We start from the raw sequence: 25,918 nt of genomic DNA, 5'->3' as shown, positions 1-25,918 counted from the left end.
TTTTTCTGCCTTGTCTTCTAACTCGCGTTTTGGTCTTCAGCTTCTTCTATTCTACTACTGAATCCTTATAAGATATTTTTCATAACAGCTATGTCATTCTTTATTTCCTCTTGATTTTTATTCATAGCTTTTACCTTTTTTTAAGCTGATATAGTTCCCACTGAGCTCTTCATAATTCTAATTAGGCTGCTTGTAGGACTCACTAAATTGTTTGAGCACCCTTAAAATCATTGCTTTAAAATTTTTATCTGACAAATTGCTTTCTTCCATTTCATTTAGATCCTTTTATGTTGATTCCTCCTTTCATTTATTTTGCTGTTGTTTCTTTGTCTCACCATTTTAGCAGTGTGGTAGTTCTAGGCCCAGTGAGGGATGTTGGGATGTGTAGGCAGTTTGTTGTGTATCAAATAAGGCTGCTGTGCCTTGTAGACTGTTTTGCTGTGTGGCACCTCTTGTCTGCTGTGGATCCTGGAGGACTGACAACTGGCAGCTGGTATTGGTTTGTCATGTAGGTGCTGCTGGGTACGTGAGTCCACCTGGTGCCCTACTTGGGTGCGTGGGTCTGGCTGGTGTGCTGGTGCGGTGCATGGGTCCTGCTGGTGTGCCGCTTGGTTGCGTAGGTCCCACTGCTGCCCTGCAGGGGTGTGTGGGTTGAACTGGTGTGCTACTCTGGTGCGTGGGTCCTTCTGGTGCCCTGCTGGGGTGCACTCGTGCCTTGTGGGTCTCAACTCCTTATCAGTTGCTAATGATGCTGCTAGGGGTGAGTGTCAGCTCCCAGTTTGCACTGCTATTGTTGCTGCTGTTGCCAGGGGGTGCTCTTAGCTCCCAAATCTCCACTGCTGTTGGGGTCTGAGGATGCTCAGCTCCTGGAACTTTGCTGCTGCTGGAAGAGGGGCTCCACTTCAAATAAGCTTGCTGCTGCTTAAGCTTGGGCACTGCTCCTGATCAGCCACTGCTGATGCTGCTGGGGATTGGTCTCAGCTGCCAATCGGTGCTGCTGCTGCTGTTTGGGGATGTTTGCCCGCTCCTGAGCTTCTGCTCTTAGTGTGTTTCTCTGTTCCCAAACCTCAGCTGCTGTTGGGGGTGGGGCTCCACTCCTACACAGTCAATGCTGCTGTGGGGGAAGTTGCTGGGATCCCAAGCTGGTGCTACTGCCTGCTGACAATTACTTTATGTTACTTTTGTATCCTACTTCTTTGCCAAATTTGTTTATGAAATCTAGTAGATCTTTGAGGAAGTCTTTAGAATTTTATATGTATACAATATCACATAATCTGCAAATAATGACACTTTCACTTCCTCATTTTCAAATTAAATCTTTTTTTTTTTCATGCTAATTTTTGTGGCTAAGACTTCCAATACTATGTTAAATAATAGTGGTGAAAATGAATGTCCTTGTCTTCTTCCTATTCTTAAGGGAAATGCTTTTAGTTTTTGCCCATTGAGTGTGATATTGGCTGTAGGTTTTCTACATATGGCCTTTATTATGTAAAGATATGATCCCTTTATTCCCACATTGCTGAGCGTTTTTGTCAGAAATGAGTGCTGGAATTTTTCAAATGCTTTTTAGCATCTATTAATATGATCATATGGTTTTTATCTTTCATTTTGTTTATGTGGTGTATGACCTTTATTGATTTGCTAATATTGTACCAGCCTTGCATCCCTGGGATGAATCCTACTTGGTTGTGGTGAATAAGTTTTTTAATGTATTGCTGGGTCCAATTTGCTAATGTTTTGCTAAGGATTTTGGCATCTATGTTCATCAAGGATATTGGGTGCGTGGGTCCACCTGGTGCTCTACTTGGGTGTGTGGGTCCAGCTAGTGTGCTGGTGGAGTGCGGGTCCCATGAGTGCGCTATGTGGGTGTATAGCTCCCACTGGTGCCCTGCTGGGGTGCATCAGTTCCACTGGTGTGCTTCTCTGGTGTGTGAGTCCTTCTGGTATTCTGCTGGGGTGCACCATTTTGGCTGTTTCCATGGATTTTGGAGCCTGCCAAGTTTTCTGTGTTCGTGGCTTCCTTTACTGGGTTTTAATGTGTGTGGGAGGACCCACATTAAACACCACTCTCAAGTCTTACATTTTTGGGATGATTTGCAAGCATTGGATAGGTTCAGTTTTTAGTTTTCCTCAGACTTTTTGCCTGGAAGCTATTATTCTCAGTTACTTTATGAACCTTGCTTTGTCGTTTGCAACTGAATAAAAAAAATCCCTCCGATGTCCAGGGTAAGAGGATTTTCAGTGATTGGAGCAGATTCTTGCTGGCTGTTAATGAGCCTCAAGTTGCATTTCTCAGGCCTGTCTGGGTAGTGTTAAATTCCTGAGGGAGGTGCTGTTGCTTCTCCCCAGGGCTCTGGGAAGGGGCTCTTTGAGTAAGATTGCTACTGTCCTGTGAAGAAGTGATTCAGCACAAAACTCCCATTGTCCTCACAGCTCTCCAAGCTCCTGAGTCTCCACACAGTCCCAGTCCAATCTGCCCTCCCTCTGCCAGAGCCTAAGGTGAGTGGCTGTAGCTAATTTAGTGCTCTGTCTCAGCTCTGTGGTCTGTGGGCTTGGGATTTTAACCCCAAGGAAGCTGCTCACAGCTAAAACAGCTGCTATCTGTAGGCTCTCAGTTTGCCCTCTTGTGCCTCCACAGTTCCTACCAGTGTCGATTTAGTGTCCCTTTTCTATCCTTAGTTATATGGGTCCTCTCCAGCTGCTTTTCTGTTGGTTTTTCTTGATGATTTGTCTTTATTTTAGTTGTAACTCCTGTTTGGTCCTGGGAGATTGTCTGTGTAGCTTCCATTCATTCCACCACCATTTTGGAATGACATTGTGGCAGCTAGCAAGTCTGGAATCTGTAGGGCAACATGGCAGAATGGAGACTCATGTAAGAGTTGCTGTTGTAGTCTTGAGTCTGAAACCTACTGTGAACTGGACAATTTGTCAGAGAAGATTAATATTAATATTCCAGCCTGTCTGTACAGTGCTTGATTATTGAGTTTTTCAGTATGTACCCTAAATTTTGGTGCCAAGGGAGCAAGGGAGTGTCTCAGTCACATATATATATATTTCGCTTGCTCTAAAAATGAATACTGGTGAAAATTTTAAACCCTGGATATGGTTCTCTCAGTCCAGTTTAATTGCTTTCTTATCCAAAAAGTGTGCCTTCAATTGTGTTGGCCATTGGAAAAAATTATGGCTACAACATTGGGTACCAAATTTTAGAAATCTGTGTACAACAATATTCTCCCTCAAATAATACTCAACTGAATCTTCAGACTTTGCTAGACCCAGATGGCATTATGTGATCTGAAATCACTCACATCCCTATCTCTGAAAAAATAAAGCTTAAAAATATATTGGGCATGTACCACCTCCTCTTAATCTAACAAACAGTAATAGATCAAACTTCATCCTCAAAATTCCTGCAGTATACCAATACTCCTTATGGGAGGAAAATCACCCACCTCAAATAATGGCAAAAATAATTATTTTTCCTGCCTTGGATTTTAAATTTGCTTTTTAATTTCAGTGAAAATGACCACTGAAGATTTTGTAAAACTAGTTGTTTGTGGTGTGTGTGTGTGTGCATGAGTGTATGTGTTGGTTTGTGTGTTGCTTGGTTTGTTGCTTGGCTCATTGGTTGGTTGGTGAAAGAAATGAAAATGTGTACATATAAAATATGTTCGCCCTGGCCAGTTTGGCTCAGTGGTTAGAGCGTCGGCCTGCGGTCCGGAGAGACCCGGGTTCGGTTCCCGCTAAGGGCATGTACCTCGGTTGCAGTTTGTCCCCGGCCCTGGTTGGTCGTGCGGGTGGCAGCCACTCGATGTGTCCCTTCACGTCGATGTTTCTCTCTCTCTCTCTTCCTCTCTCTCCCTCCCGCTCTATCTGAACAAAAAATGGAAAAATATCCTCGGGTGAGGATAAAAAAATAAAAATAAAAAAAATAAAATATGTTCAGTGCATTAATAAGCACCTATCACACAGTCCCTCAAAGCCATTTTTACAAATGTAAGTGTAACCCAATCAAATTTAATTAAAGAGTCTCAAGGAAAAGGGAGTATTTTAGAATTTGTACCATGATAAAAGAAATCACTGAAAAATATATGAAAAGAGAGTATCTTACAAACTCTCAGCCAAATAAGTCCTGAAGGCCATAAGTGGATGTTTAATAAACCTCATCTGTGGATTCCAGCTAACATGAACAGAGAAAGAAGTTCACAGTGTTTAAAAGTTCACAAAAATGAAAAGTAGGAAAACCATATAAACTCCCAGATTATCATCTCTGGATCAATACAAACTTCTCTCTGATGGAGATGATGAGTATAGTGATCAAGAAACAGAGTTTTCCTCCCTGATGTCAGCATAATGAGGTAGGACCTCCCCAAATATACTAGTTTCAACAGGAATCCATTTATTTCCCTATACCTTTTGTGAATCTGTTCCAATTTTCCAGGGATTAGTTTCTATAAGTGTAGTATCTCTCACTTAGAGCAACACTTTCAGAGTATTCTTCTTAGTTTTACTTTCCTCATACTTGGATTCCTTGTCCTTTGGCCCTCACAAAACTTGGCACAGTGACATCCAGTATGTGTTTGGTAAATAATTCATGACAACACACTTCAATCCCATCTACTCTCAGCATTTCTTTCTGCAGATTAGAGTCTTGATCTTTCAATGCATCTTCTTAGACAGCAAAAATTTAAATTTCACACTCACTTATATTTAATACAGAGGTTACAGAAGGTGATCTCAAATTATAAACCTGCCACAAACCAGACCAATTTCTAGGCATTCAATAAATTGATTTTACCAAAACATAAACAGTAATAAAAAGTAAAAGTACCTCCTTGGTTCATCCTCAGTCCAAATATTCTGGAGATAAAAGAAATATTCATGTGTCCTTATTCTATTACCTAACCCGATCTTAAAAGTATTTTTACGGACATCCTTAAAGGTTCTTGTGCCTCTAAAAATTATAATGGGACTTATTGGCATAGAATTCCCCCTGTTTGGACATGCTGATTTTCTTGGAGAACTTACCAAAACATAAATTACTTTAGAGGCATTCTGGGAAAGTTAAAATGAATCTATAGCTTTTATTGATGTTAAGGATTAATACTTCATGAGGAACATCAGGATAATCAAAGTACACCATAAAGCTAAACCTTAATATTAACCTTCGGCCAATGAATTAGTTCACCCGAAAGCAGTTTATTAAGTTGGCTTTATAAACTGTCTTTAAATGAGTTTACTCTTTGCCAATAAAATTATTATTTATGTGTGTATGTGTTAAAAGGAGATGCTTATTATCACAGATGTTCCTAACTTTTAACATACATTTTAGGTTTCACAAAGTCTGAATAAAGGAGAGATGAGAAAAGTCAAAAATGTAGACTAGTTTTAAAATAATACCATGTGATTATTTTCAAGAGCACAGTCAAAAGCACCAAAGGAAGCAGGAGTTGAACCATATGTTCTTTATATGTATCTGACACTTTTAAAATGTATTATATCATATGATACTTATAACAACCTAACCTTAAGTAACCAACTCATCCTAGTTTGTCTAGGACTGACTCAGTTCTAAAACTGAAGCCTACCTCAGTCCCAGGCAAACAAGGACAGTAGGTTGCCTTACCTAGGTAAAGCAGTAAAAACTGTCCTACAACCAATTTTCAGTGTGGAGTGGGTGGGGTTGGATGGGTTTCCCCATATCACCAACAAACAATTCCTGGACACTAGCTGGATGTCCTACAATTTCACTCAATTCTGAAGTTGTCTACCTGGAGATACTGTCAGATCCCACAGGGTAAGGACTCAGTACCACAAGACTCCCTCTCCCCACAATTCAAATGACAATTGCAAATCCAGGTTGTCACCTGTGCTTCTGACCAGCTGGAATATAAATTAGAGGTCCCAACAACCCCCAATTTGAATTCCATTAATTTGCGAGAGCAACTCACAGAATTCAGAGAAATATTTTACCTACTAGATCACCAGTTTATTATAAAAAGATATAACTCAGGAACAGACAAATGGAAGAGATACATAAGGCAAGAAATGGAGAAAGAGCCATTCTCCCCAACTCATGACATGTTCTCACATCCCAGAAACTCTCTGAAATCTGCTCTTTTGGATTTCTGTGGAGGTTTTATTACATATACAGGATTCATTAAATCACTGGCCCTTTGTGAATGAACTCAATCTTCAACCCTCTAATCATATGATTGGCTCCACTGGCAACCAACTCATACTTAGGTGATAATAAAAATTACCTGATTAACATAAAAAATACAGCTTCATCTCTCACTATTTAGGCAGTTTCAAAAGTTTTAGGTGCCCTTTGTTAAAAATGAGAACAAAGACTATATATATATCTCACAATATCATAGGCAGATAATCTTTCCATATCTTACCAAAAAACAGGGTGAAATTTGGAGAAACGATTTTCTCCGTCAAAGACACACATCACTTTTAAGTGATGTATTCAGTATTAGAACACGAGCCTTCTAACTATTTTATGTTCCAAGAAACCAGGCTGTAGTTAACACAGTGTGTAAAAACTACTCTCAAAATTGTATTGGATTTTATTTTTTCTAGAAACTTAACCATTCCCTTTGTGACACCACACTGTTGCTCCATAACAACCCTCCCCCCCTTTAATAGCTATAATAGATGTTTTAGCTGTGAATAGCTCCCACAGGGTTAAAATCCCAAGCCTGCTTCAAAGCACAGAGGGCTGAGACAGAGCACTAAATTAGATACAGCCACTCACCTTATGCTCTGGCTGACAGAGGGCAGACTGGACTGTGACTGTGTGGAGAGACTCAGAGGCTTTGAGAGCTGGGAAGGCACTGGGGGTTTTGGGCTGAAACACTCCTTCACAGGACAGTAGCCATTTACTCATAGCCCCTTCCTAGAGTCCCAGAGAGAAGCAACAGCCTCTCCCTCAAGAATTTAATACCACCATGCCAGTCCAGAGAAATGCAAACTGAGGCTCATAAACAGCCAATAACCATCTGCCCCACTTGTAGAAAATCCTCTTACTCTGATCACCTGAGGGATTTTTTAATTCAGTTAAAGGCTACACCCCAAGGTTAATAAAGTAACGGAGACTAATAGCCTCCAGGCAAAAAGCCTGAGAATAACTGAACCTTTCCAGGGCTTGCAAGTCTACCCAGAAAAGTAAGATTTGACAGTGGTGTTTAATGTAGATCCTCCCATATTCATCCAAATCCAGTAGAGTAAACCACAACCAGTAGAACAACAACACCCAAGGGGAAATTTGGCAGGCACCAAAACCCACTGAGACAGCTTAAATTGGGAAACAAAGAAACAAATCCCAAATGAAAGAACAAGAGAACTCTACCTTAAAAGAGATAAATAAAATGCAGTTAAGAAAGTTATTGGAGGTAGAGTTCAGAGTGATGATAATGAGGAAGCTCAACAGCAATAGTAAAGATATGAAAACACTGAAAATCAACCAAATGGAAAGAGCATACAGAAGTGTCAAGACAGTCTCTTCAATAAATGGTGTTGAAAAATTGGACAGCTACATGCAAAATAATGAAACTAGAACACCAGCTTACACCATACACGAGAATAAACTCAAAATGGATAAAGGATTTAAATGTAACTCGTGAATCCATAAAAATTCTGGAAGAAAATATAGGCAACAAAATCTCAGACATCATAAGGAGCAGAATATTCACTTATACAACACCTAAAGCAACAGAAACAAAGGAAAAAATGAACACATGGGACTACATCAAACTCAAAAGCTTCTACAGAGCAAAAGAAACAGCCATCAATATGGGCAGGGATCCCACTATATGGGAGACCATAATTTCCAATGATGCATCAGATAAAGGGTTAATTTCCAAAATATATAGAGTGCTCATACAACTCAATAAAAAGGCAAAATACCCAATTGGAAAATGGGCAAAGGATCTAAATAGAAACCTCTCCAAAAAGGACATACAAATGGCTAAGAGAAATATAAAGAAGTGCTCAACCTCACTAATCATCAGAGAGATGCAAATTAAAACAACAATGAGGTATCACTCACACCTGTCAGAATGGCTGCCATCAACAAATCACCAAACAACAAGTGCTGGCGAGGGTGTGGAGAAAGGGGGACTCTAGTACACTGCTGGTGGGAATGCAGACTGGTGCAGCCACTATGGAAAACAATATGGTGTTACCTCAAAAAGTTAAAAATTGAACTGCCATTTGACCCAGTGATTCCACTTCTAGGAAAACACCCTAGGAAACCTGAAACACCAATCATAAAAAATATTCCCCTATGTTCATAGCAGCACTATTTACAATAGCTAAGATCTGGAAACAACCCAAGTGTCCATAAGTAGATAAATGGATTAAAAACTGTGATACATGTACACAATAGAATACTATACAGCTGTAAGAAAGAAAGATCTCTTATCCTTTGAGATGACATGGAAAGACCTGGAGAATATTATGCTAAGTGAAACAAGCCAAGCACAGAAAGACAAATATCACATGATCTTACCTATTTGTAGAATAAGATGAACTAAACAAACTGCTGAACAAAATTAACCCAGAGACATGGAGGTGGGATATAGACTGACAAGCCTCAGAGGAGGGGGTTTTGTGGGGGAAGAGATAAACCACAGAACTTACATGCGTGTATGCATGACCAATGAACATAGACAACAAAGCTGGGGATTGGGGCGGGGAGAAAGGGGAAGAGGGTGTCAATGGGGGAAAAATGAGAAACATCTGTAACAAAAACAAATTAATAAATAAAAAATTAAAAAATAAATTAATTTTAAAAATCAGCCAAGTGGAAGGGAAAAACCACCAAGCAGAAATGAAGAATGACATACCAGAAATAAAGAACACATGAGAAGGAATAACCAGCAGAGTAGAAAAAGCCAAGTATCAGATCAGTGAATTAGAAGACAGGGTAAAAAAAAATATCACCCTATCAGAGAACCAAAAAGAAAAAAAAAGTTGAAAGAGAGCTTAAGAGAGCTGTCAGACAATATAAAACATAACAACATCCACATCAAAGGAGTGCCAGAAGAAGAAGGAAATGAATGAACAAGGGTTGGAGAATATATTTGAAGAAATAGTGACAAAAAATTTTATAAGTTGGTGAAAGACAAAGGCACCCAAGTACAAAAAGCACAGTGAGCCCCAAGTTAGAAAAAACCAAACAAGCCCACACCAAGACACATAACAATTAAAATGCCAAAATTTAAAAACAAAGATAGAATCCTAAAGAAAGCAAGAGATAAGCAATGTGTTACTTAAAAAGAAGCCTCCATATGACTATCAGTTGACTTCTCAAAGGAAACACTATAGGTCAAAGTGAAATGGCTTGAAGTAATTAAGGTAATGGAAAACAAGAATCTGAACACAAGACTACTCTACTCAGCAAGACTATCATTCAAAATAGAAGATGAAATAAAGGATTTCCCAGACCAAAAAAAAAAAAAAAAGGATAAAGAAATATAATAGCACCAAATCAGCACTGCAAAAAATGTTCAAAGGACTGCAGCAATTAGTAGAAGAAATATGAAAAATACAACTACAATAAACAAAAAAGGCAATAAATAAGTACATATCAATGATAACCTTAAATGTAAATGGCTTAAATGCTCAGATCAAAAGACATAGAGTAGCTGATTGGATAAGTAATCATGACTGATATATATGTTGTTTACAAGAGACACACCTCAAAACAAAAAACTCACACATGTTCAAAGTGAAGGGATAGAAAAAACTCTTCCAAGCAAACAGCAAGAAAAGAAGAACTGAGGTAGCAATACTCATATCCCATAAAATACACTTCAAAATGAGGCTATAACTGGAGACAAAGAAGGCCACTACGTAATATTGAAAGGATCTATCCAACAGGAAGATATAACCTTAGTAAAAATATAGGCACTCAAAATAGAGCACCAAAATACATATAAAAACATCTAGAGGACTTCAAAGGAGAAATCAATAGCAATACAATCATAACAGGGGACTTTAACAATTTACAATTGCTAAGATCTGGAAACAGCCCAAGCGTTCATCAATAGATGAATGGATAAAAGAGCTGTGGTACATATACACAATGGAGTTATATGCAGCTGTAAGAAAAAAAGATTTCTTATCCTCTGAGACGACATGGAGGAACCTGGAAAGTATTATGCTAAGGGAAATAAATCAATCAGAGATAGAGAAATACCACATAATCTTACTTTTTTTGTGGAATATAATGAACAAAATAAGCTGATGAACAAAATCAACCCAGAGACATAGAAAGGAATAAGATTCAGACTGACAAACTTCATAGGAGGGGTTGGGGGTATAGATGAGATAAACCAAAGAACTTGTATGCATGTAAGCTTAACCAATGGACATAGACAACAATGCTTGGGTGTGGGGATTCAGGAGGAGGGTGTCTAGGGTGGGAAAATTTGAAACACATATAACAAAAATTAATTGATTAATAAAAATGTTAAAAGGTAGATACTAAAAAGAAAATACTCAGTTTAGTTTACCAGTATTAATGACAAACTTCTTGTTAACTGAATGTGAATTGATGAAAATAAAGTTAATGCCTTCCAAGTCACCTATTTCTAATTCAACTATGAAAATAAGCAAGTAGCCTATGTATCTTCACCCTAAAAGAAATGTAATACATACTTCTTCCCTTGTTTTTTCACATTTATGTTAAACAGATATATATATATATATATATATATATATATATATATATATATATATATATATATATATTCTGTTTGTGGGGGTCAGCAAGTGTCAAAGGGGTGGAAATGTAAAACTGGACACCACAAAATTATTAGACCTGGCTTTATCTCCATATGCTACATTTGTCATTTCTTCTTAATACACAAAGAAATGAATGTGGCCTTGGCCGCTTTGGCTCAGCGTTTACAGTGTCAGCCCACAGAACAAAGAGTCCTGGGTTTGATTTGGACCAAGGGCACGAACTTCAGTTGCAGTTCTTCTCCGGTCCCTGTTGGGGTCGTGTGGGAGGCAACCAATCAATGTGTCTCTTTTACATTGATGTTTTGCTTTCTTTCTCTCTTCCTCTCTTTCACTTTATCTGAAGATAAATGGAAAAATATCCTAGGCTAAATATTTAAAAAGAAAGAGGAAGGAAGGAAGGAAGGAAGGAAGGAAGGAAGGAAGGAAGGAAGGAAGGAAGGAAGGAAGGAAGGAAGGAAGAGGAGGGAGGGAGGGAGGGAGGGAGGGAGGGAGGGAGGGAGGGAGGGAGGGAGGGAGGGGAGGGAGGGAGGGAGGAAGGGAGGGAGGAAGGGAGGGAAGGAAGAAAAAGAAACGAATATGTGCCTGAACAGCTGTCTCACATTACTGTCCTGGCTGTGCTGAGCAAAACTGAATCCATGTGTTTTTATTTTTTATTTATTTATTTATTTTTATGAATTAATTTTTGTTACAGATGTTTCTCCTTTTTCCCCCACTGATTCCCCCCTCCACCTCGCTCCCTGCCCTTTCCCCAGTTTGTTGTCCATGTCCACTGTTTATGCATACATGCATATAAGTTCTGTGGTTTATCTCTCCCCCACCACCCCCCTCTTCTGGGGATTGTCAGTCTGTACCTCACTTCCACGTCTCTGGCACTACCCCATTCTTCAGACTGTTATGTTCATTATATTCCACAAATAAGTGAGATCATATGAAACTTGTCTTGCTCTGTTTGGCTTCTTTCATTTAGGATGATACTTTCAAGGTCCCTCCATGTAGTCTCAAAGGATGAGATCTTTCTTTCCTACAGCTACGTAGTATTCCATTGTGTAAAATGGATATTTTTTGGTTCGGTATAAGCTTTTGAAGTATTTGTTCTAATTCTGTGAAGTATGGCTTTGGTATTTTGATAGGGATTGCATTGAATCTATAGATTGCTATGGGTAGTATGGACATTTGATTGATGTTGATTCTTCCGATCTATGAACAAGGTACGTGCTTCCACTTTTTTATATCTTCCTCTATTTTTTTTTTTCAATGACCTGTAGTTTTCTGCAAATAGGTCCCTTATTTCTTTGGTTAAGTTTATTCCTAGGTATCTTAAATTTTTGTCGCAATGTTAAATGGGATTGTTTTCTTAGTTTCTCTTTCTGTGAGTTCATCATTGGTGTATAAGAATGCCATCAATTTCTTGACGTTAATTTTGTATCCCTCTACTTTGCAAATTCATTTATTAAGCCTAGTAAACTTTTGATGGAGTCTTTAGGGTTTTTTATATATAATATCATGTCATCTGCAAATAATGACAATTTCACTTCCTCCTTTCCAGTTTGGATCCCTTTTATTTTTTCTTCCTGTCTGATTGCTGTGGCTAAGACTTCCAGTACTATGTTAAATAAGAGTGGCGAAAGTGGGCATCCTTGCCTTGTTCCTGTTCTTAAGGGAAATGCTTTTAGTTTTTGCCCATTGAGTATGATGTTGGCTGTAGGTCTTTCATATATGGCCTTTATTATGTCTAGATATGATCCCTCTATTCCCACACTGCTGAGTATTTTTATCAGAAATGGATGTTGGATTTTGTCGAAGGCATTTTCGGCATCTATTGTTATGATCATGTGGTTTTTATTCTTCATTTTATTTATGTGGTGTATCACATTTATTGATCTGTGAATATTGTTCCAGCCTTGCATCCCTGGGATGAATCCCACTTGGTCATGGTGGATAATTTTTTTGGTGTATTGCTGGATTCAATTTGCTAGTATTTTGTTCAGGATTTTGGCATCTATGTTCATCAGGGATATTGGCCTGTACTTTTCTTTCTTTGTTGTGTCTTTTTCTGGCTTTGGAATTAGAATTATGCTGGCTTCATAAAACGAGTTTGGAAGTCTTCCTTCTTCTTGAATTTTTTGAAAAGTTTGAGGAAAATGGGTATTAATTCTTCTTTGAATGTTTGGTAAAACTCTCCCGTGAAGCCATTTGGGCCTGGGCTTTTGTTTCCTGGGAGAGTCTTGATTACATCTTCAATTTGTTTTGTTGTTATTGGTCTGTTCCAGTTTTCTATCTCTCCTTGATCCAGTTTTAGGAGACTATGTGTTTCTAGAAATTTTTCCCTTTCACTTAGATTGTCAAATTTGTTGCCATATAATTGTTTATAGTAGGTGTCAATGATCTTTTGTATTTCTGTGGTGTCAGTTGTTACTTCTCCTCTTTAATTTGTGATTTTGTGTATTTGGGTTCTCTCTCCTGGTTTCTTGGTGAGTCTAGCTAAGGCTCCATCAATCTTGCTTACCTTTTTGAAAAACCACCTTTTTGTTTCATTGATCCTTTGAATTCTTGTTTTAGTCTGTATGTGGTTTATTTCTGCTCTGATCTTTACTATTTTTTTTTCTTCTACTTGCTTGGGGTTTTCTGTTTGTATGCTCACTAGTTATTTAAGTTGGGATGTTAGATAGTCTATTAGAGATTTTTCTTATTTTTTGAGGTAGGCCTGTAGTGCTATGAACTTTCCTCTCAGAACTGCTTTCGCTGCTTCCCTTAGATTTTTGTTGTTGTGTGTTCATTTTCATTGGTTTCCATTAGGATTTTGATTTCTTCCTTGATCTCCTCGGTCACCCAGTTATTGTTTAATAACATGCTATTTAGCTTCCATGTGTTCAAATGTCTTTGTATGTTCTTCTTGGAATTGATTTCTAGTTTCATGCCATTGTGACCTGAGAAGATGCTTGATATGATTTCAGTCTTCTTGCACTTGTGTAGACTTAGTTTGTGCTCTAACATGTGGTCTATCTTGAGAATGTCCCATGTGCACTTGAGATGAATGTGAATTCTGTGCTTTTGGGGTGTAATTCTCTGTAGATATCTATTAAATCCATTTGGTCTAGTGCTTCACTTAGAGTCTCTGTTTCCTTGCTAATATTTTTTCTACAGGATCTATCCAGTGATGTCAGCGGGGTGTTGAAATCCCCTGCTATGACTGTATTGCTATTGATTTCTCCTTTGAAGTCCTCCAGAAGTTTTTTAATATATTTTGGTGCTCCTATACTGGGTGCATATATGTTTATCAAGGTTATATCTTCCTGTTGGATAGATCCTTTCAATATTATATAGTGGCCTTCTTTGTCTCTAGTTATGGACTTCATTCTGAAATCTATTTTATCAGATATGAGCATTGCTACCCAGCTTGTTTTTGCTTTTCTGTTTGCTTGGAAGATTTTTTTCCATCCCTTCACTTTCAACCTATGTGAGTCTTTTGTTGTGAGGTGGGTCTCTTGTAAGCATCATATAGATGAGTCATGCTTTCTTATCCAATCAGCTACTCTGTGTCTTTTTATGGGAACATTCAGTCCATTTACATTTAAGGTGATTATTGATATGTACTTATTTATTACCATTTTTGTTTACTGTGGTTCTATTTTTCTTCCCATTTCTCCTGGTAATTACAGCAGTCCTTTTAACATTTCTTGCAGTGCTGGTTTGGTGCTAATGTATTCCCTAACCTTTTTTTTTTGTCTGGGAAGCTCTTTATTTGACCTTCTATTTTGAATGATAGCCTTGCTGGGTAGAGTAGTCTTGGATTCAGATCCTTGTTTTTCATGACCTTGATTACTTCATGCCATTCCCTTCTGGCCTGTAGTGTTTCTTGTGAGAAGTCAGCTGAGAGCCTTATGGGGTTTCCTTTGTAGGTAACCTGTTGCTTATTTCTTGCTGCTTTTAGGATTCTCTCTTTGTCTTCAATTTTTGGCAGTTTGATTACTATGTGTATTGGTGTGGGCCTTTTTGGGTTCTTCTTATATGGGGCTCTCTGTGCTTTTTGAATTTGAATGCCTTTTTTCTTCACCAAATTAGAGAAGTTTTCTGTCACTATTTCTTTGAATATATTCTCTAACCCTTGCTCTTTTTTTTTTTTTTTTTTTCTTCAGGGACTCCTATGGTGTGAATATTATTCCGTTTCCAGTTGTCCCACAGTTCTCATAAACTGTCTTCCTGTTTTTTTTTATCGTTTTTTCCTTTTCATTTTCTGATTGGTTGATTTTTTTTCTACCCTGTCTTCTAATTCAATGATCCAGTCCTCAGCTTCCCCTACTCTGCTTTTTAGACCTTCCGATGTGTTTCTCATTTCTGATATGTCATTCTTCATTTCTTCTTGTTGGTTTTTAATTTCCAACTGATTGATTTTCAACATTTCTATGTCTTTACTCATGGTGCTCATGTCCTTACACATGCTGTTGAGCTTCCTCAACATCATGGCTCTAAATTCTAGTTCTGTTAACTTGCTTAACTGCACCTCATTTATCAAATCTTCCCTAGAGGCTTGTTGTTCTTTCATTTGACTTTTCTTTCTGTTTTTCACCATTTTGGCTATCACAGTGGGCTTTGGAGTCTGCCAAATTTTCCCTGGGGGTGTTGGTGTTCTGCTGTTTGTGGCTCCCTCTCCTGGGTTTAGATGAGCCAGGGAGGACCCACTTTAAACACCACCATCAAGTCGCTAGCCCAGGGAATGGTAGTTATCCTCCAGCTGTTTTTGCTTGGAGGCTATTAGTAGAGGTCACCTGAAGACCCTTGGTTTCTGTGCTGCCTGAAAAACTCCCTCAGGTGCTCAGTGTAAGATGATTTCCTGAGGGTGGAGTAGCTGCTGGTTGTTAATGGGCCTCAATTAGCATTTCAGTGTTCACTATGTGAGGTTGAATCTCTGAGGGAGGGGCCTCTGCCTCTCCCCAGGGCCCTGGGAAGGAGTAAAATGACCACAGTCCTGCGTGGTTGCACTCAGCAAAAGCTCTTAGCACCCTCCAAAATCCGAGTGTCCCTGCACAGTTCCAGTCCAGTCTGCCTTTCCTCTGCCAGAGCCCAAGGTGAGTGGCTGCTGCCGATTTAGCATCTGTCTAGACTCTGTTGTGGAGCCACCTGGGACTTTTAACTCGAGGGTGCTGCTTCCAGCCTGGGGCGGCTGTGGCTGTGGCACCAGCCGAGGGTGTTGCACTGAGCAGAAGCCCCAGGACTAAGCCACGGTAACGGGACACTGCCGAGGTGGCAGCAGCTTCCCGCAGAGTCCCTTGGTCCCAGCAAGTCCGTGCGGCACCAGCCGAGGGCTTACCACGCAGAGTTCGCAGGACTCAGCTAGGGTTGCAGCGGAGGCGGCAGCAGCAGCTTCCTGCCGAGTCCCCTGGTCCCCGCCCAGGCCGCTGCAGACTGTGAGCTCCCGGCTCCCTCTCGTGTCCTCGCAAGCCTACCAGGATTGAGTCGGTGTCCCTGGTTATCTGGTCCTTCAAGGTGTCTTTTAGTTGCCCCTTCCTGACGATTTGCCTTTATTTTCCTTGTAAATCCAGTTTGGTCCTGGGAGATGGTCTGTGTAGCTCCATTCACTCCACCACCATTTTTTTCGGTCTGAATCCATGTGTTTTTAAAATGCTTTTCCATTTCTACGGCTTCTTTCAAATTCTTGATCTTGGTGCAAATGTGGCCCACTAGCCTCCTTATGCTCATTTGATTTTTCCCAACAGGCATTACAGTTGATAGGCATGGATTCATTTACTTTGTGGATGGGACTATGATTCGGAGAATTGATGGTAATGCTGTGATCACCACTGTAATTGGCTCAAACGGTCTGACTTCCACACAGCCATTGAGCTGTGACTCAGGAATGGACATCACTCAGGTAGGCATCACTAGTTTTCAAGTGTTATCACCATTTGGCATCAAGGAAATGAATAACCACTTTCTCATACAGAAATTAGGTATAAAGGAAGCTTTGGGTATCTGTTATAACATCAGATAGCAGAAGTTTCTCTTTATATAAGTTATTTTTTTCCTCCTCAGAAAAACTCAGTTGGGAGAAAATGGCAAGCTAGAATGGGAGTAATGCTAGACAGAATTGGCATAAGAATTAACGTCTATAACATTTGAATCAATTATAGGGTTAGGCCAATCTCATTAATTAAATATTTTTCTAGATATATAATTTTAGTATTTTTAAAAAACACAGTATCTCACATTTTAGAGAGTACTAACTACTAAAGTCTTTAGAAATATTTTTAAATAAATATATGAGCGTGACTTGTTATTTGTGTGTTTTTAAAAAGCTATTTCTAGGGCATTTGGAAGTTTTCTTAAGTAAAAGAAAGCAATATTCCCTCTGAGATCTATTTTACATGTATAGATGAAAGCTTTATGCCAGTGACAATAAATGGGAAAATTTAGTGTAGCTTTCATCTGAGTCCAAAATCCTGATTTTACTATAGTTCTAAAAAATCAGGATTAGCTATGTAGAGAGATTATAGAGCATACAGCACAGGCCCAGCACCCTGAGGATGACTCTCTTAGTCTTCAGACACAAGAGGTTGGTATTTAAAATGAGGGAAATAGACCAGATATCCTCAGAAGGCCTTTTTAACTCTAATATTCCATAAATCTATGACTCTGCTGAAGTAGATTATTAGATAATCTTTTCAAATGAATTAGAGTAGAAATTGAGAGTTTTAAGATTGGTTAGTGTATCAGAGAGGATGGTTTTGATGGCAAATCATAAAACACCTATCTAAAAGTGGTTTAAACAGCCCTGGACGGTTTGGCTCAGCAGTTAGAGCGTCGGCCTGCGGTCCTGAGAGACCCGGGTTCGGTTTCCGCTAAGGGCACGTACCTCGGCTGCAGTTTGTCCCTGGCCCGGGTCGGTTGTGCGGGTGGCAGCCACTCGATGTGTTCCTTTCACATCGATGTTTCTCTCTCTCTCTCTGTTCCTCTCTCCTCTCCCACTCTACCTGAACAAAAAATGGAAAAAAAAAAGTGGTTTAAACAATACAGTTTTATTATCTCACATAGTGAGATAACCAGAGGTAGGCCAAGATGCCAGTAGATTTCATTCTTGTGTCAAAATGGCTAAAATTGAGTCACATGTCCATGCCATCACAAGTCACTGGCAAAGGGGAAATGAGATCTCCAAAACAGATTCAGACCCACAGGAAGTGGGTCACCATCCCTTAAGATATTGCTACCTAAATCTTGACCCAAAAATCAGGGTTCTGTTAGCAAGGAATTAAGGATTGCTGTTGGGTAGGCAGCCAGTGATATCCTCTACAGTTAGGATATGCCTGTTGCTTCATTACTCATGCCACCTGAAACCAAGTATAACAAAGAAAGAAAGTGAAAACATCACCCAAAAACCTTGCTTAATCATTAGCTCTAACATCACCTCCCATCTCTATCCGTCATGCATACACATCTCTATAAAACACTAGAAATGTGCCTATTTGGGAGTTTCTTCTCTATGTGCCCCTGACTTACCTCAGAAACTCAGAAAATAGTTAAATAGAGTCAAATATAAAAATAAAATTGGAATTGGAAGGACTGGAGAACAGACAAAATAGACGAACCATTCTTAAGAGGGATTTGAATGGATCAGTCTATCAAGTCCTAGAGCAGTCTAACTTTCTATGATGCAAAATCCTGCAGAAGACAAGGAAAAAGAGTATTATTTATGACAGAAAGAAATGGTGTGAATGTGTTTATATGGTGGAGAGGAATGAAAGAAGATGTACAAATATGATTTACTTGAGGAATATTTTTAACTTACAGTAGCACGCTTAGAATTGCAATCAGTCAACTCTAAACAACTTATCTGCTTCTGTGTGGAAAAGTTATGCTCAAAAGAGAATTCTTCATTGAAATGGAGGAAATATATAATCCTTATCACCATGAAAGGGATTCTTCTTCACATGACATTTTGCAAGCTATAACTGTCACCATAAAAGTGACCTCATCCCTTTCAGGTTAGGATGTAGATTGCAGCCCATTGGAAAGGGACCCTGGTAACCAGGAGACAGAATCATACTTTTCCTATGACATTTCATTCCAAGCCTCTGTTTCACTGATGCCCCTGTCCCTTCTCCTTAGACAAAATATTTTAAAAAACAGTAATTTTGGAGGGGAGGGGTATTGGGGGGAAGAAGGCTTCATGTCCCAATTATTTGGCAACTATCTCTACTGAAGTCCATCATTTCCTGCCCTGTGCTTAAAGCATCCTAAAGAGTAACTGCAGTTTTTCCTCTTGGGCGGGCAGACAACAATGAGTCCATACTGATCTCTACCTCAGAGTCCAGATTATAACCCTCCACCTTTATAAGAGGCTTGCTTCTCTCAGCTCCATTTCCTCAATCTAGAATTACTTCTGCTGGTTCAAATCCCACTCCTCACCCTCCTCACACATCATCTCTTTTATGGAAACTCTCCCTGATGATTCTAGTCCTTACTGTTGTCTCATTCCCTTACTGAAAATTAGTATTACCATGTTTAATATGTAATCTGTTCTCTGTTACACAACTCTGTATCCAACTAGTCTTCCAAGGCAGATTGCATGTTCTTTGGACATGTGTATAAGTGTTCAGCAGACACAGTTAACATAAATACCAATACCAAAAGCACACTATGGTGCAAAGAATATGGAGAAATAGTGAGAGATGAAGCTATATATCTAAGAGGGAGCACATTATAAGCATGATAGCATTTCAGTTTTATTCAGTGAACAATAGGAAGAAAATAATAGCATTAATCAAAGAAATGCATTTTTAAAATAATATTAAACATGGAAATGTGTTTTTCAAAGATCATTCTAGCTGTAGTATAGAGAATCAAGTGGAAAAAAACAGTGTTAGAGACAAGGAGATCACTGAAGAGAGAGTTGAAGTAATATAGGTGTGACAAGGACAAAACATATCAATATATAAATGATTAGCACCTTTTCATGAGCCTTCCCTACAAATTAACTTGCTTTCCAATGTTGTATTTTTTTTGGTGAGAAGGCTATTCAAATGATATTTCTTTGGGATACAACTCTGTGATGACACTGACCGTGAACCGGCTCTGCTTTATTTGGGTTACATAGGTAAGACATGATAATGGCCAAACCTAAAGTATCAGCAGAATGGATTAAGAAGGCTAGACTGATTGGTAAAATATTAGAGCTAACATCAAAGAACTTGTTGACTGACTTAATTTTGGAATAAAAGAACTATGTATCTGGTGGTATTGTTTCCTGAAAAGAAGGATACATGAGATGGATGACCAGGTTTGGGTGAAGGTTGGATAATGGATGCAGTTTGGGGCATGTTGGCTTTGAGGTGACCATGTGCATCCAGGTAAATATATTTGGAAGACAATTTGATGAAGGTCTATAAAGCTCAAGGCCAGATGGAGATAAGATTTAGGATTTTCATTTTATACCTGCTAATGGCAAATAGTGGAGTAGATGAGATTTTCCAGGGAGACCACATAGCAAAAAAAGAGAAGAATAAGAATAAGAATAAGAATAAGAATAAGAATAAGAATAAGAATAAGAATAAGAATAGGAATAGGAAGAGGAAGAGGAAGAGGAAGAGGAAGAGGAAGAGGAAGAGGAAGAGGAGCAGGAGGAGGAGGAGGAGGAGAATTCTGGGGAATGGGAGTTCACAGAGGAGATTGAGAGTAAGAGACCTGACAAGTAGGAGGGAAACCAGGAATGTGTGTGTGGTCAAAAAAGCCAAAGGAAACAAGTTTTCAAAAGGTGGGAAATGGTTAATATCAAATGCTGCTTAGAGGTCACATAAAATAAGCTGTCTTTTTAAAGAAGTCATTTAGTTTGACAGCATTCATTACTTTGATAAGAGTGCCTTTGGTAGAGTGCTAATTAATTGAAGTCAGATTGCAGTGATAGAGTAGGAGATGAGGAAATGAAAAAAAGTTAAAATAAATTATTCTTTTGAGATGTTTGGCTGGGAAGGGGATGTTTTGCCGTTGAAGCAAATCAGTACCCATATGTTGCACAGGTGGACAAAAGTTGGAGAACACTAAATGATATCAGATGTGTGAGTGGATGCAGTGTCTACCAGGAGGAAGCCAGAGTGTAGCGCACCTTCCCAGATACTCAGCCTTTATTGTCAGAGTTTCCCCTGTCTGTTTAGACAACTGTGGCAGATTGGGGACCATGTTTCCCGTGACTGTACTTAAGAATATGAGCTGCACCCTGGCCAGTTTGGCTCAGCGGTTAGAGTGTCGGCCTGCGGTGCGAAGAGACCCGGGATCGGTTCCCGCTAAGGGCACGTACTTCAGTTGCAGTTTGTCCCCGGCCCTGGTTGGTCGTGCGGGTGGCAGCCACTTGATGTGTCCCTTCACGTCGATGTTTCTCACTCTCTCTCCCTTACTCTCTCTCCCTCCCACTCTATCTGTACAAAAAATGGAAAAATATCCTCGGGTGAGGATTAAAAAAAAAAAAAAAAAAAAAGAATATGAGCTGTCTTCAGCTAGAGGGAGCTTCATAACATCTTCTAAAAAAAAGCCCCCATTGTTTACAGCAGTACTTACCATGATCCAACTGAGCTTACACTGTGCTCAGTTTCATATATCAGTAAATCAAAATATATTGATTGGTGAAGGTGTAGACAGATGTCTAAAATGACAGCACACAGGAAGATGGCGACGGGTAGGACCAGAGAGAGGATGAGTGTGTGAGAGAGTGAGCAAGTGTGTAAGAGAGTGTAAGTGGACATGAAGGTGGACGACCAAACTCGAGCAGTGCAAAGACGTGGAGCAGAAGGTTCCTGTGCTGTGGATAGGAGCAGCTGGCTACCTCGGTAAGCGGCCCTTCAGGGTGCTTCTCCCTGCCCTGCGGGGAGATCCCACCATTTTGGAAGATCTCGAGACTTCCCTAGGAGGAAGCAGTGAGAGCGGCTAGGGCCCAGCAAACAGAGCCCACCAGCACACCTGGCACCATCAGACCAGTGGACAATCTATGTCACACAGGCCGGTGCACAGTAGTGGAGCTCCCAAGGTGCTGGTTGAGGAAGCCACAAACAGCCAGGAGTCCAGCACAATCCCCCAGAGTAGCAGTCCGATCAGACTCAAGATATACCCCCAACAACAGAGACTGGGGAGCAGACATCCATCCCCAGGCAACAGAAGCACAGACCAGCAGATGAGACCCATCCCCAAAATCTACAGCAAAAGCTGAGCAGGAATTGATCCCCACCGGGCAGCTGCACTCCCCAGCTGCCAGCAGCAGGACCTGGGGTTCCACAGAGGCCTGTGCTGTCTAGTAGCTCACAAGTGCAGTGGGAAGCCCAAACTCCAGAGAGACTGGTGTGATCCAGCTGCCTGCCCTTGGGAACTGCAGGGTGCAGGGGCACCAGAGAGGTTTTTGCAACCCAGCAGGGACTGAGTGATCCAGTTACCCATGGGACCTGTGGGGTGCTACAGCAACAGAGAGGCCTGTGAGGCCCAGCAGGAACTGTGCTATCCAGTGACCCACAGGACCTGCGGGGTGCTGAAGCACCAGAGAGGTCCATGTGACAGAGCACGGACAGTGCTATCCAGTACCCATGGGACCTGCGGGGTGCTGAAGCACCAGAGAGGCCTGTGCCACCCAGCAGGAACTGTACTATCTAGTTACCCATGGGGCCTGTGGGGTGCTGAAGCACCACAGAGGCCTGTGTGACCCAGCAGAGACTGTGCCTTCCAGTTAACCACGGGACCTGCCGGGTGCTGAAGCACCAGAAAGGCCTGTGCAACCCAGCTGCGCACAAGGTAGGCTTAGAGGATGTGAAAAAGGAGGCAGAGTGAATAGAAGCCACACAGAGGATCTCCCAGGACCAAACGAGAATTACAACTAAAATAAAGACAAATCCTCAGAGAAAAGCAAGAGAAAAGCAGCAGGGCAGGACTATATAACCAGAGACATTGGTAGGATCTGCAGAGGTGTAAGAGGGTGGCAGCCTGGGAGCCCCGGGACAGCAGCAGTCTTAGCTATAAGTAGTGCCCATGTAGAATAAAGACCAATCCTGCTCCACAGATCAGAAAGTGGGGACAGAGCGCTAAAATAGCCACTCACCTGTGGGCTACGGCAGAGGGAGAGCAGACTGTGCTGAAACTCTATGGGGAACCCGGGATTTGTAGGGCACTCAAAGTTTTTGCTGAGTTGTGGCCACAAAGGATGGTGGCCAGTGTGCTCCTTCCCCGAGCTGTGGGGAAAAGCAGCAGCCCCCCTCAGATTCAGCCTTTCCCAGGTGAGACAAGGAACTAAAAATTGAGACACATTAACAACCAGCATCTATCCCACACTTTGGAAATCCTCTGAGGCAGAACACCAGAGCTACATTCCAAGGCACTGAGTAACTGAGACTACTAGCCACTAGGAAAAAGCTAGAGGATAACAAAACCTTTCCTGGGCTTGGAAATCTACCCAGGAAAGTAAGACTTGACAGTGGTGGTTTTTTTTTTTTTTTTTAATCCTCACCCAAGAACATTTTTACCATTTTTTGTTCAAATAGAGTGGGAGAGAGAGAGGAACACTGACATGAAAGGGACACATCAAGTGGTTGCCACTTGCATGACCCAACCAGGGCCAGGGACAAACTGCAACCGAGGTACCTGCCTTTAGCGGGAACTGAACCTGCGTCTCTCCACACGGCAGGCTGACACTCTAACCGCTGAGCCAAACTGGCCAGAGTGACAGTGGAGTTTAATGTGAGACCACCCAATCTCATCCAAACCCAGTAGAGGGAGACACAAAGAGCAGAACACCAACACCCACAGGAAATTATTGAAAGACTACAAAACACACTGAGGTAGCCAAAATGGTGAAACAAAGAAACAAATCCCAAATGAAAGAACAAGAGACCTCTATTGAAGATGACATCAATGAAATGCAGCTAAGCAAGTTATCAGAAGTAGAGTTCAGAGACATGATCTTGAGGAAGCTCAACAGCATGAGTAAAGACATCGGCACCATGAGTAAAGATATGCAAACATTAAAAACTAACCAAGTGGAAATGAAGAATGACATAGCAGAAATTAAAAACACATTGGAAGGACTAAACAGCAGAGTAGAGGAAGCTGAGGACCAGATCAGTGAATTAGAAGACAGGGTAGAAAAAAATCAACCAATCAGAAAACCAAAAGGAAAAAAATAATTTAAAAAACAGGAAGATAGCTTAAGAGAACTGCGGGACAACTGGAAACGGAATAACATTCACATCATAGGAGTCCCCGAAGAGGAAGAAAATGGGCAAGGGTTAGAGAACATATTTGAGGAAATAGTGACAGAAAACTTTCCTAACTTGGTGAAGGAAGAAGGCATTCAAATTCAAGAAGCACAGAGAGCTCCAAGTAAGAAGAATCCAAACAGGACCATACCAAGACATATAGTAATCAAACTGCCAAAAATTAAAGACAAAGAGAGAATCCTATAGGCAGGAAGAAATAAACAACAGGTTACTTAGAAAGGAAACTCCATAAAGCTCTCAGCTTACTTCTCAACAGAAACACTATTGGCCAGAAGGGAGTGGCATGAAGTAATCAAGGTCAGGAATAACAAGGATCTGAATCCAAGACTACTCTATCCAGCAAGGCTCTCATTCAAAATAGTTGGTCAGCAGAAAACTACAGGACATTGAAAAAAGATATACAGGAAGATATAAAAAGTGGAAGCACATATCTTGTTCATGGATTGGAAGAATTAACATCATTAAAATGTCCATATTACCCAAAGCAATCTATAGATTTAATGCAACCCCCATCAAAATACCAATGACATATTTCACAGAACTAGAACGAATACTTCAAAAGTTTATATGGAACCAAAAAAGTCGCTGATTAGCCACAGCAATTTGGAAAAAGAAGGACCAAGTAGGTGGGATCACAATATCAGATATCAGGTTATACTACAAAGTGACTGTAATCAAAACAGCCTGGTACTGGCACAAGAACAGGCATATAGACCAGTGGAACAGAACTGAGAACCCAGAAATGGGCCCAAGGAAATATGCTCAAATAATATTTGACAAAGCTGGCAAGAGCATACAATGGAGTAAAGACAGTCTCTTCAAAAAATGGTTTTGGGAAAATTGGACAGCTACATGCAAAAAAATAAAACTAGGCCATCGACTTATATCATACACAAAAATAAACTCAAAATGGATAAAAGACTTAAATGTGACTTGTGAATCCATAAAAATTCTAGAAGAAAATGTAGGCAACAAAATTTCAGACCCAACCAGGGCCAGGGACAAACTGCAGAATTTTCAATGATACATCACCTAAGGCAACAAAAACAAAGGAAAAAATGACCACATGAGACTACATCAAACTAAAAAGCTTCTTCACAGCAAAAGAAATAATCATCAAAATGGAAAGGCAACCCACTGTATGGGAGAACATCATTGCCAATGATATATCAGATAAGGAGTTAATTTCCAATATATAGAGAGTGCTTTTTTTTTTTTTTTAATCTTCACCCGAGGACATTTTCCCATTTTTTTTGTTCAGGTAGAGTGGGAGGGAGAGAGAGGAACAGAGAGAAAGAGAGAAGCATCGATGTGAAAGGAACACATCGAGTGGCTGCCACCCGTATGACCGACCAGGGCCGGGGACAAACTGCCACCGAGGTACGTGCCCTTAGCGGGAACCGAACCCGGGTCTCTCAGGACCGCAGGTCGACGCTCTCACCATTGAGCCAAACCGGCCAGGGCTTATACAACTTAACAAAAGGAAGACAAAGAACCCAATTAAAAAATTGGCAGAGGAGCTGAATAGACACCTCTCCATACAGGACATACAAATGGCCAAGAGACATGAAGAAATGCTCAACATCACTAATCATCAGAGAGGTGCAAATTAAAACAACAATGGGGTATCACCTCACACCTGTCAGAATGATGCCATCAACAAAACATTAAAGAAGTGTTGGTGAGGGTGTGGAGAAAAGGACACTCTAGTACACTGCTGGTGAGAATGCAGACTGGTGCAGCCAGTATGGAAAACAATATGGTGTTACCTCAAAAAATTAATAATTGCACTTCCATTTGACCCAGTGATCCCGCTTCTAGGAACATACCGAAGAAGCCTGAAACACCAATCCGGAAGAATATACGTACCCCCATGTTCATAGCAGCACTGTTTACAATAGCTAAGATCTGGAAACAGCCTA

The 25,918-nt window shown here is 40.4% G+C and overlaps 1 protein-coding gene across 3 annotated transcripts in view; it reads left to right on the top strand.

The window, feature by feature from the left end:
- TENM1 (teneurin transmembrane protein 1) overlaps positions 1-25,918 on the top strand; it is an 883,219-nt gene that overhangs the window by 738,775 nt on the left and 118,526 nt on the right. For all 3 annotated transcript variants that reach the window (XM_036271240.1, XM_036271239.1, XM_036271238.1), the window contains one exon: positions 16,473-16,627. In XM_036271240.1, coding sequence (XP_036127133.1) covers positions 16,473-16,627 — 155 coding nt within the window. The remainder of the gene's footprint in view (positions 1-16,472; positions 16,628-25,918) is intronic.

Source organism: Molossus molossus, unplaced genomic scaffold (genome assembly GCF_014108415.1).
Source record: "Molossus molossus isolate mMolMol1 unplaced genomic scaffold, mMolMol1.p scaffold_m16_p_2, whole genome shotgun sequence".
In the NCBI taxonomy this organism is placed as follows: Eukaryota; Metazoa; Chordata; class Mammalia; order Chiroptera; family Molossidae; genus Molossus; species Molossus molossus.
Note: the sequence above shows the minus strand (reverse complement) of the source record. Positions and strands in the feature narration are given on the sequence as shown.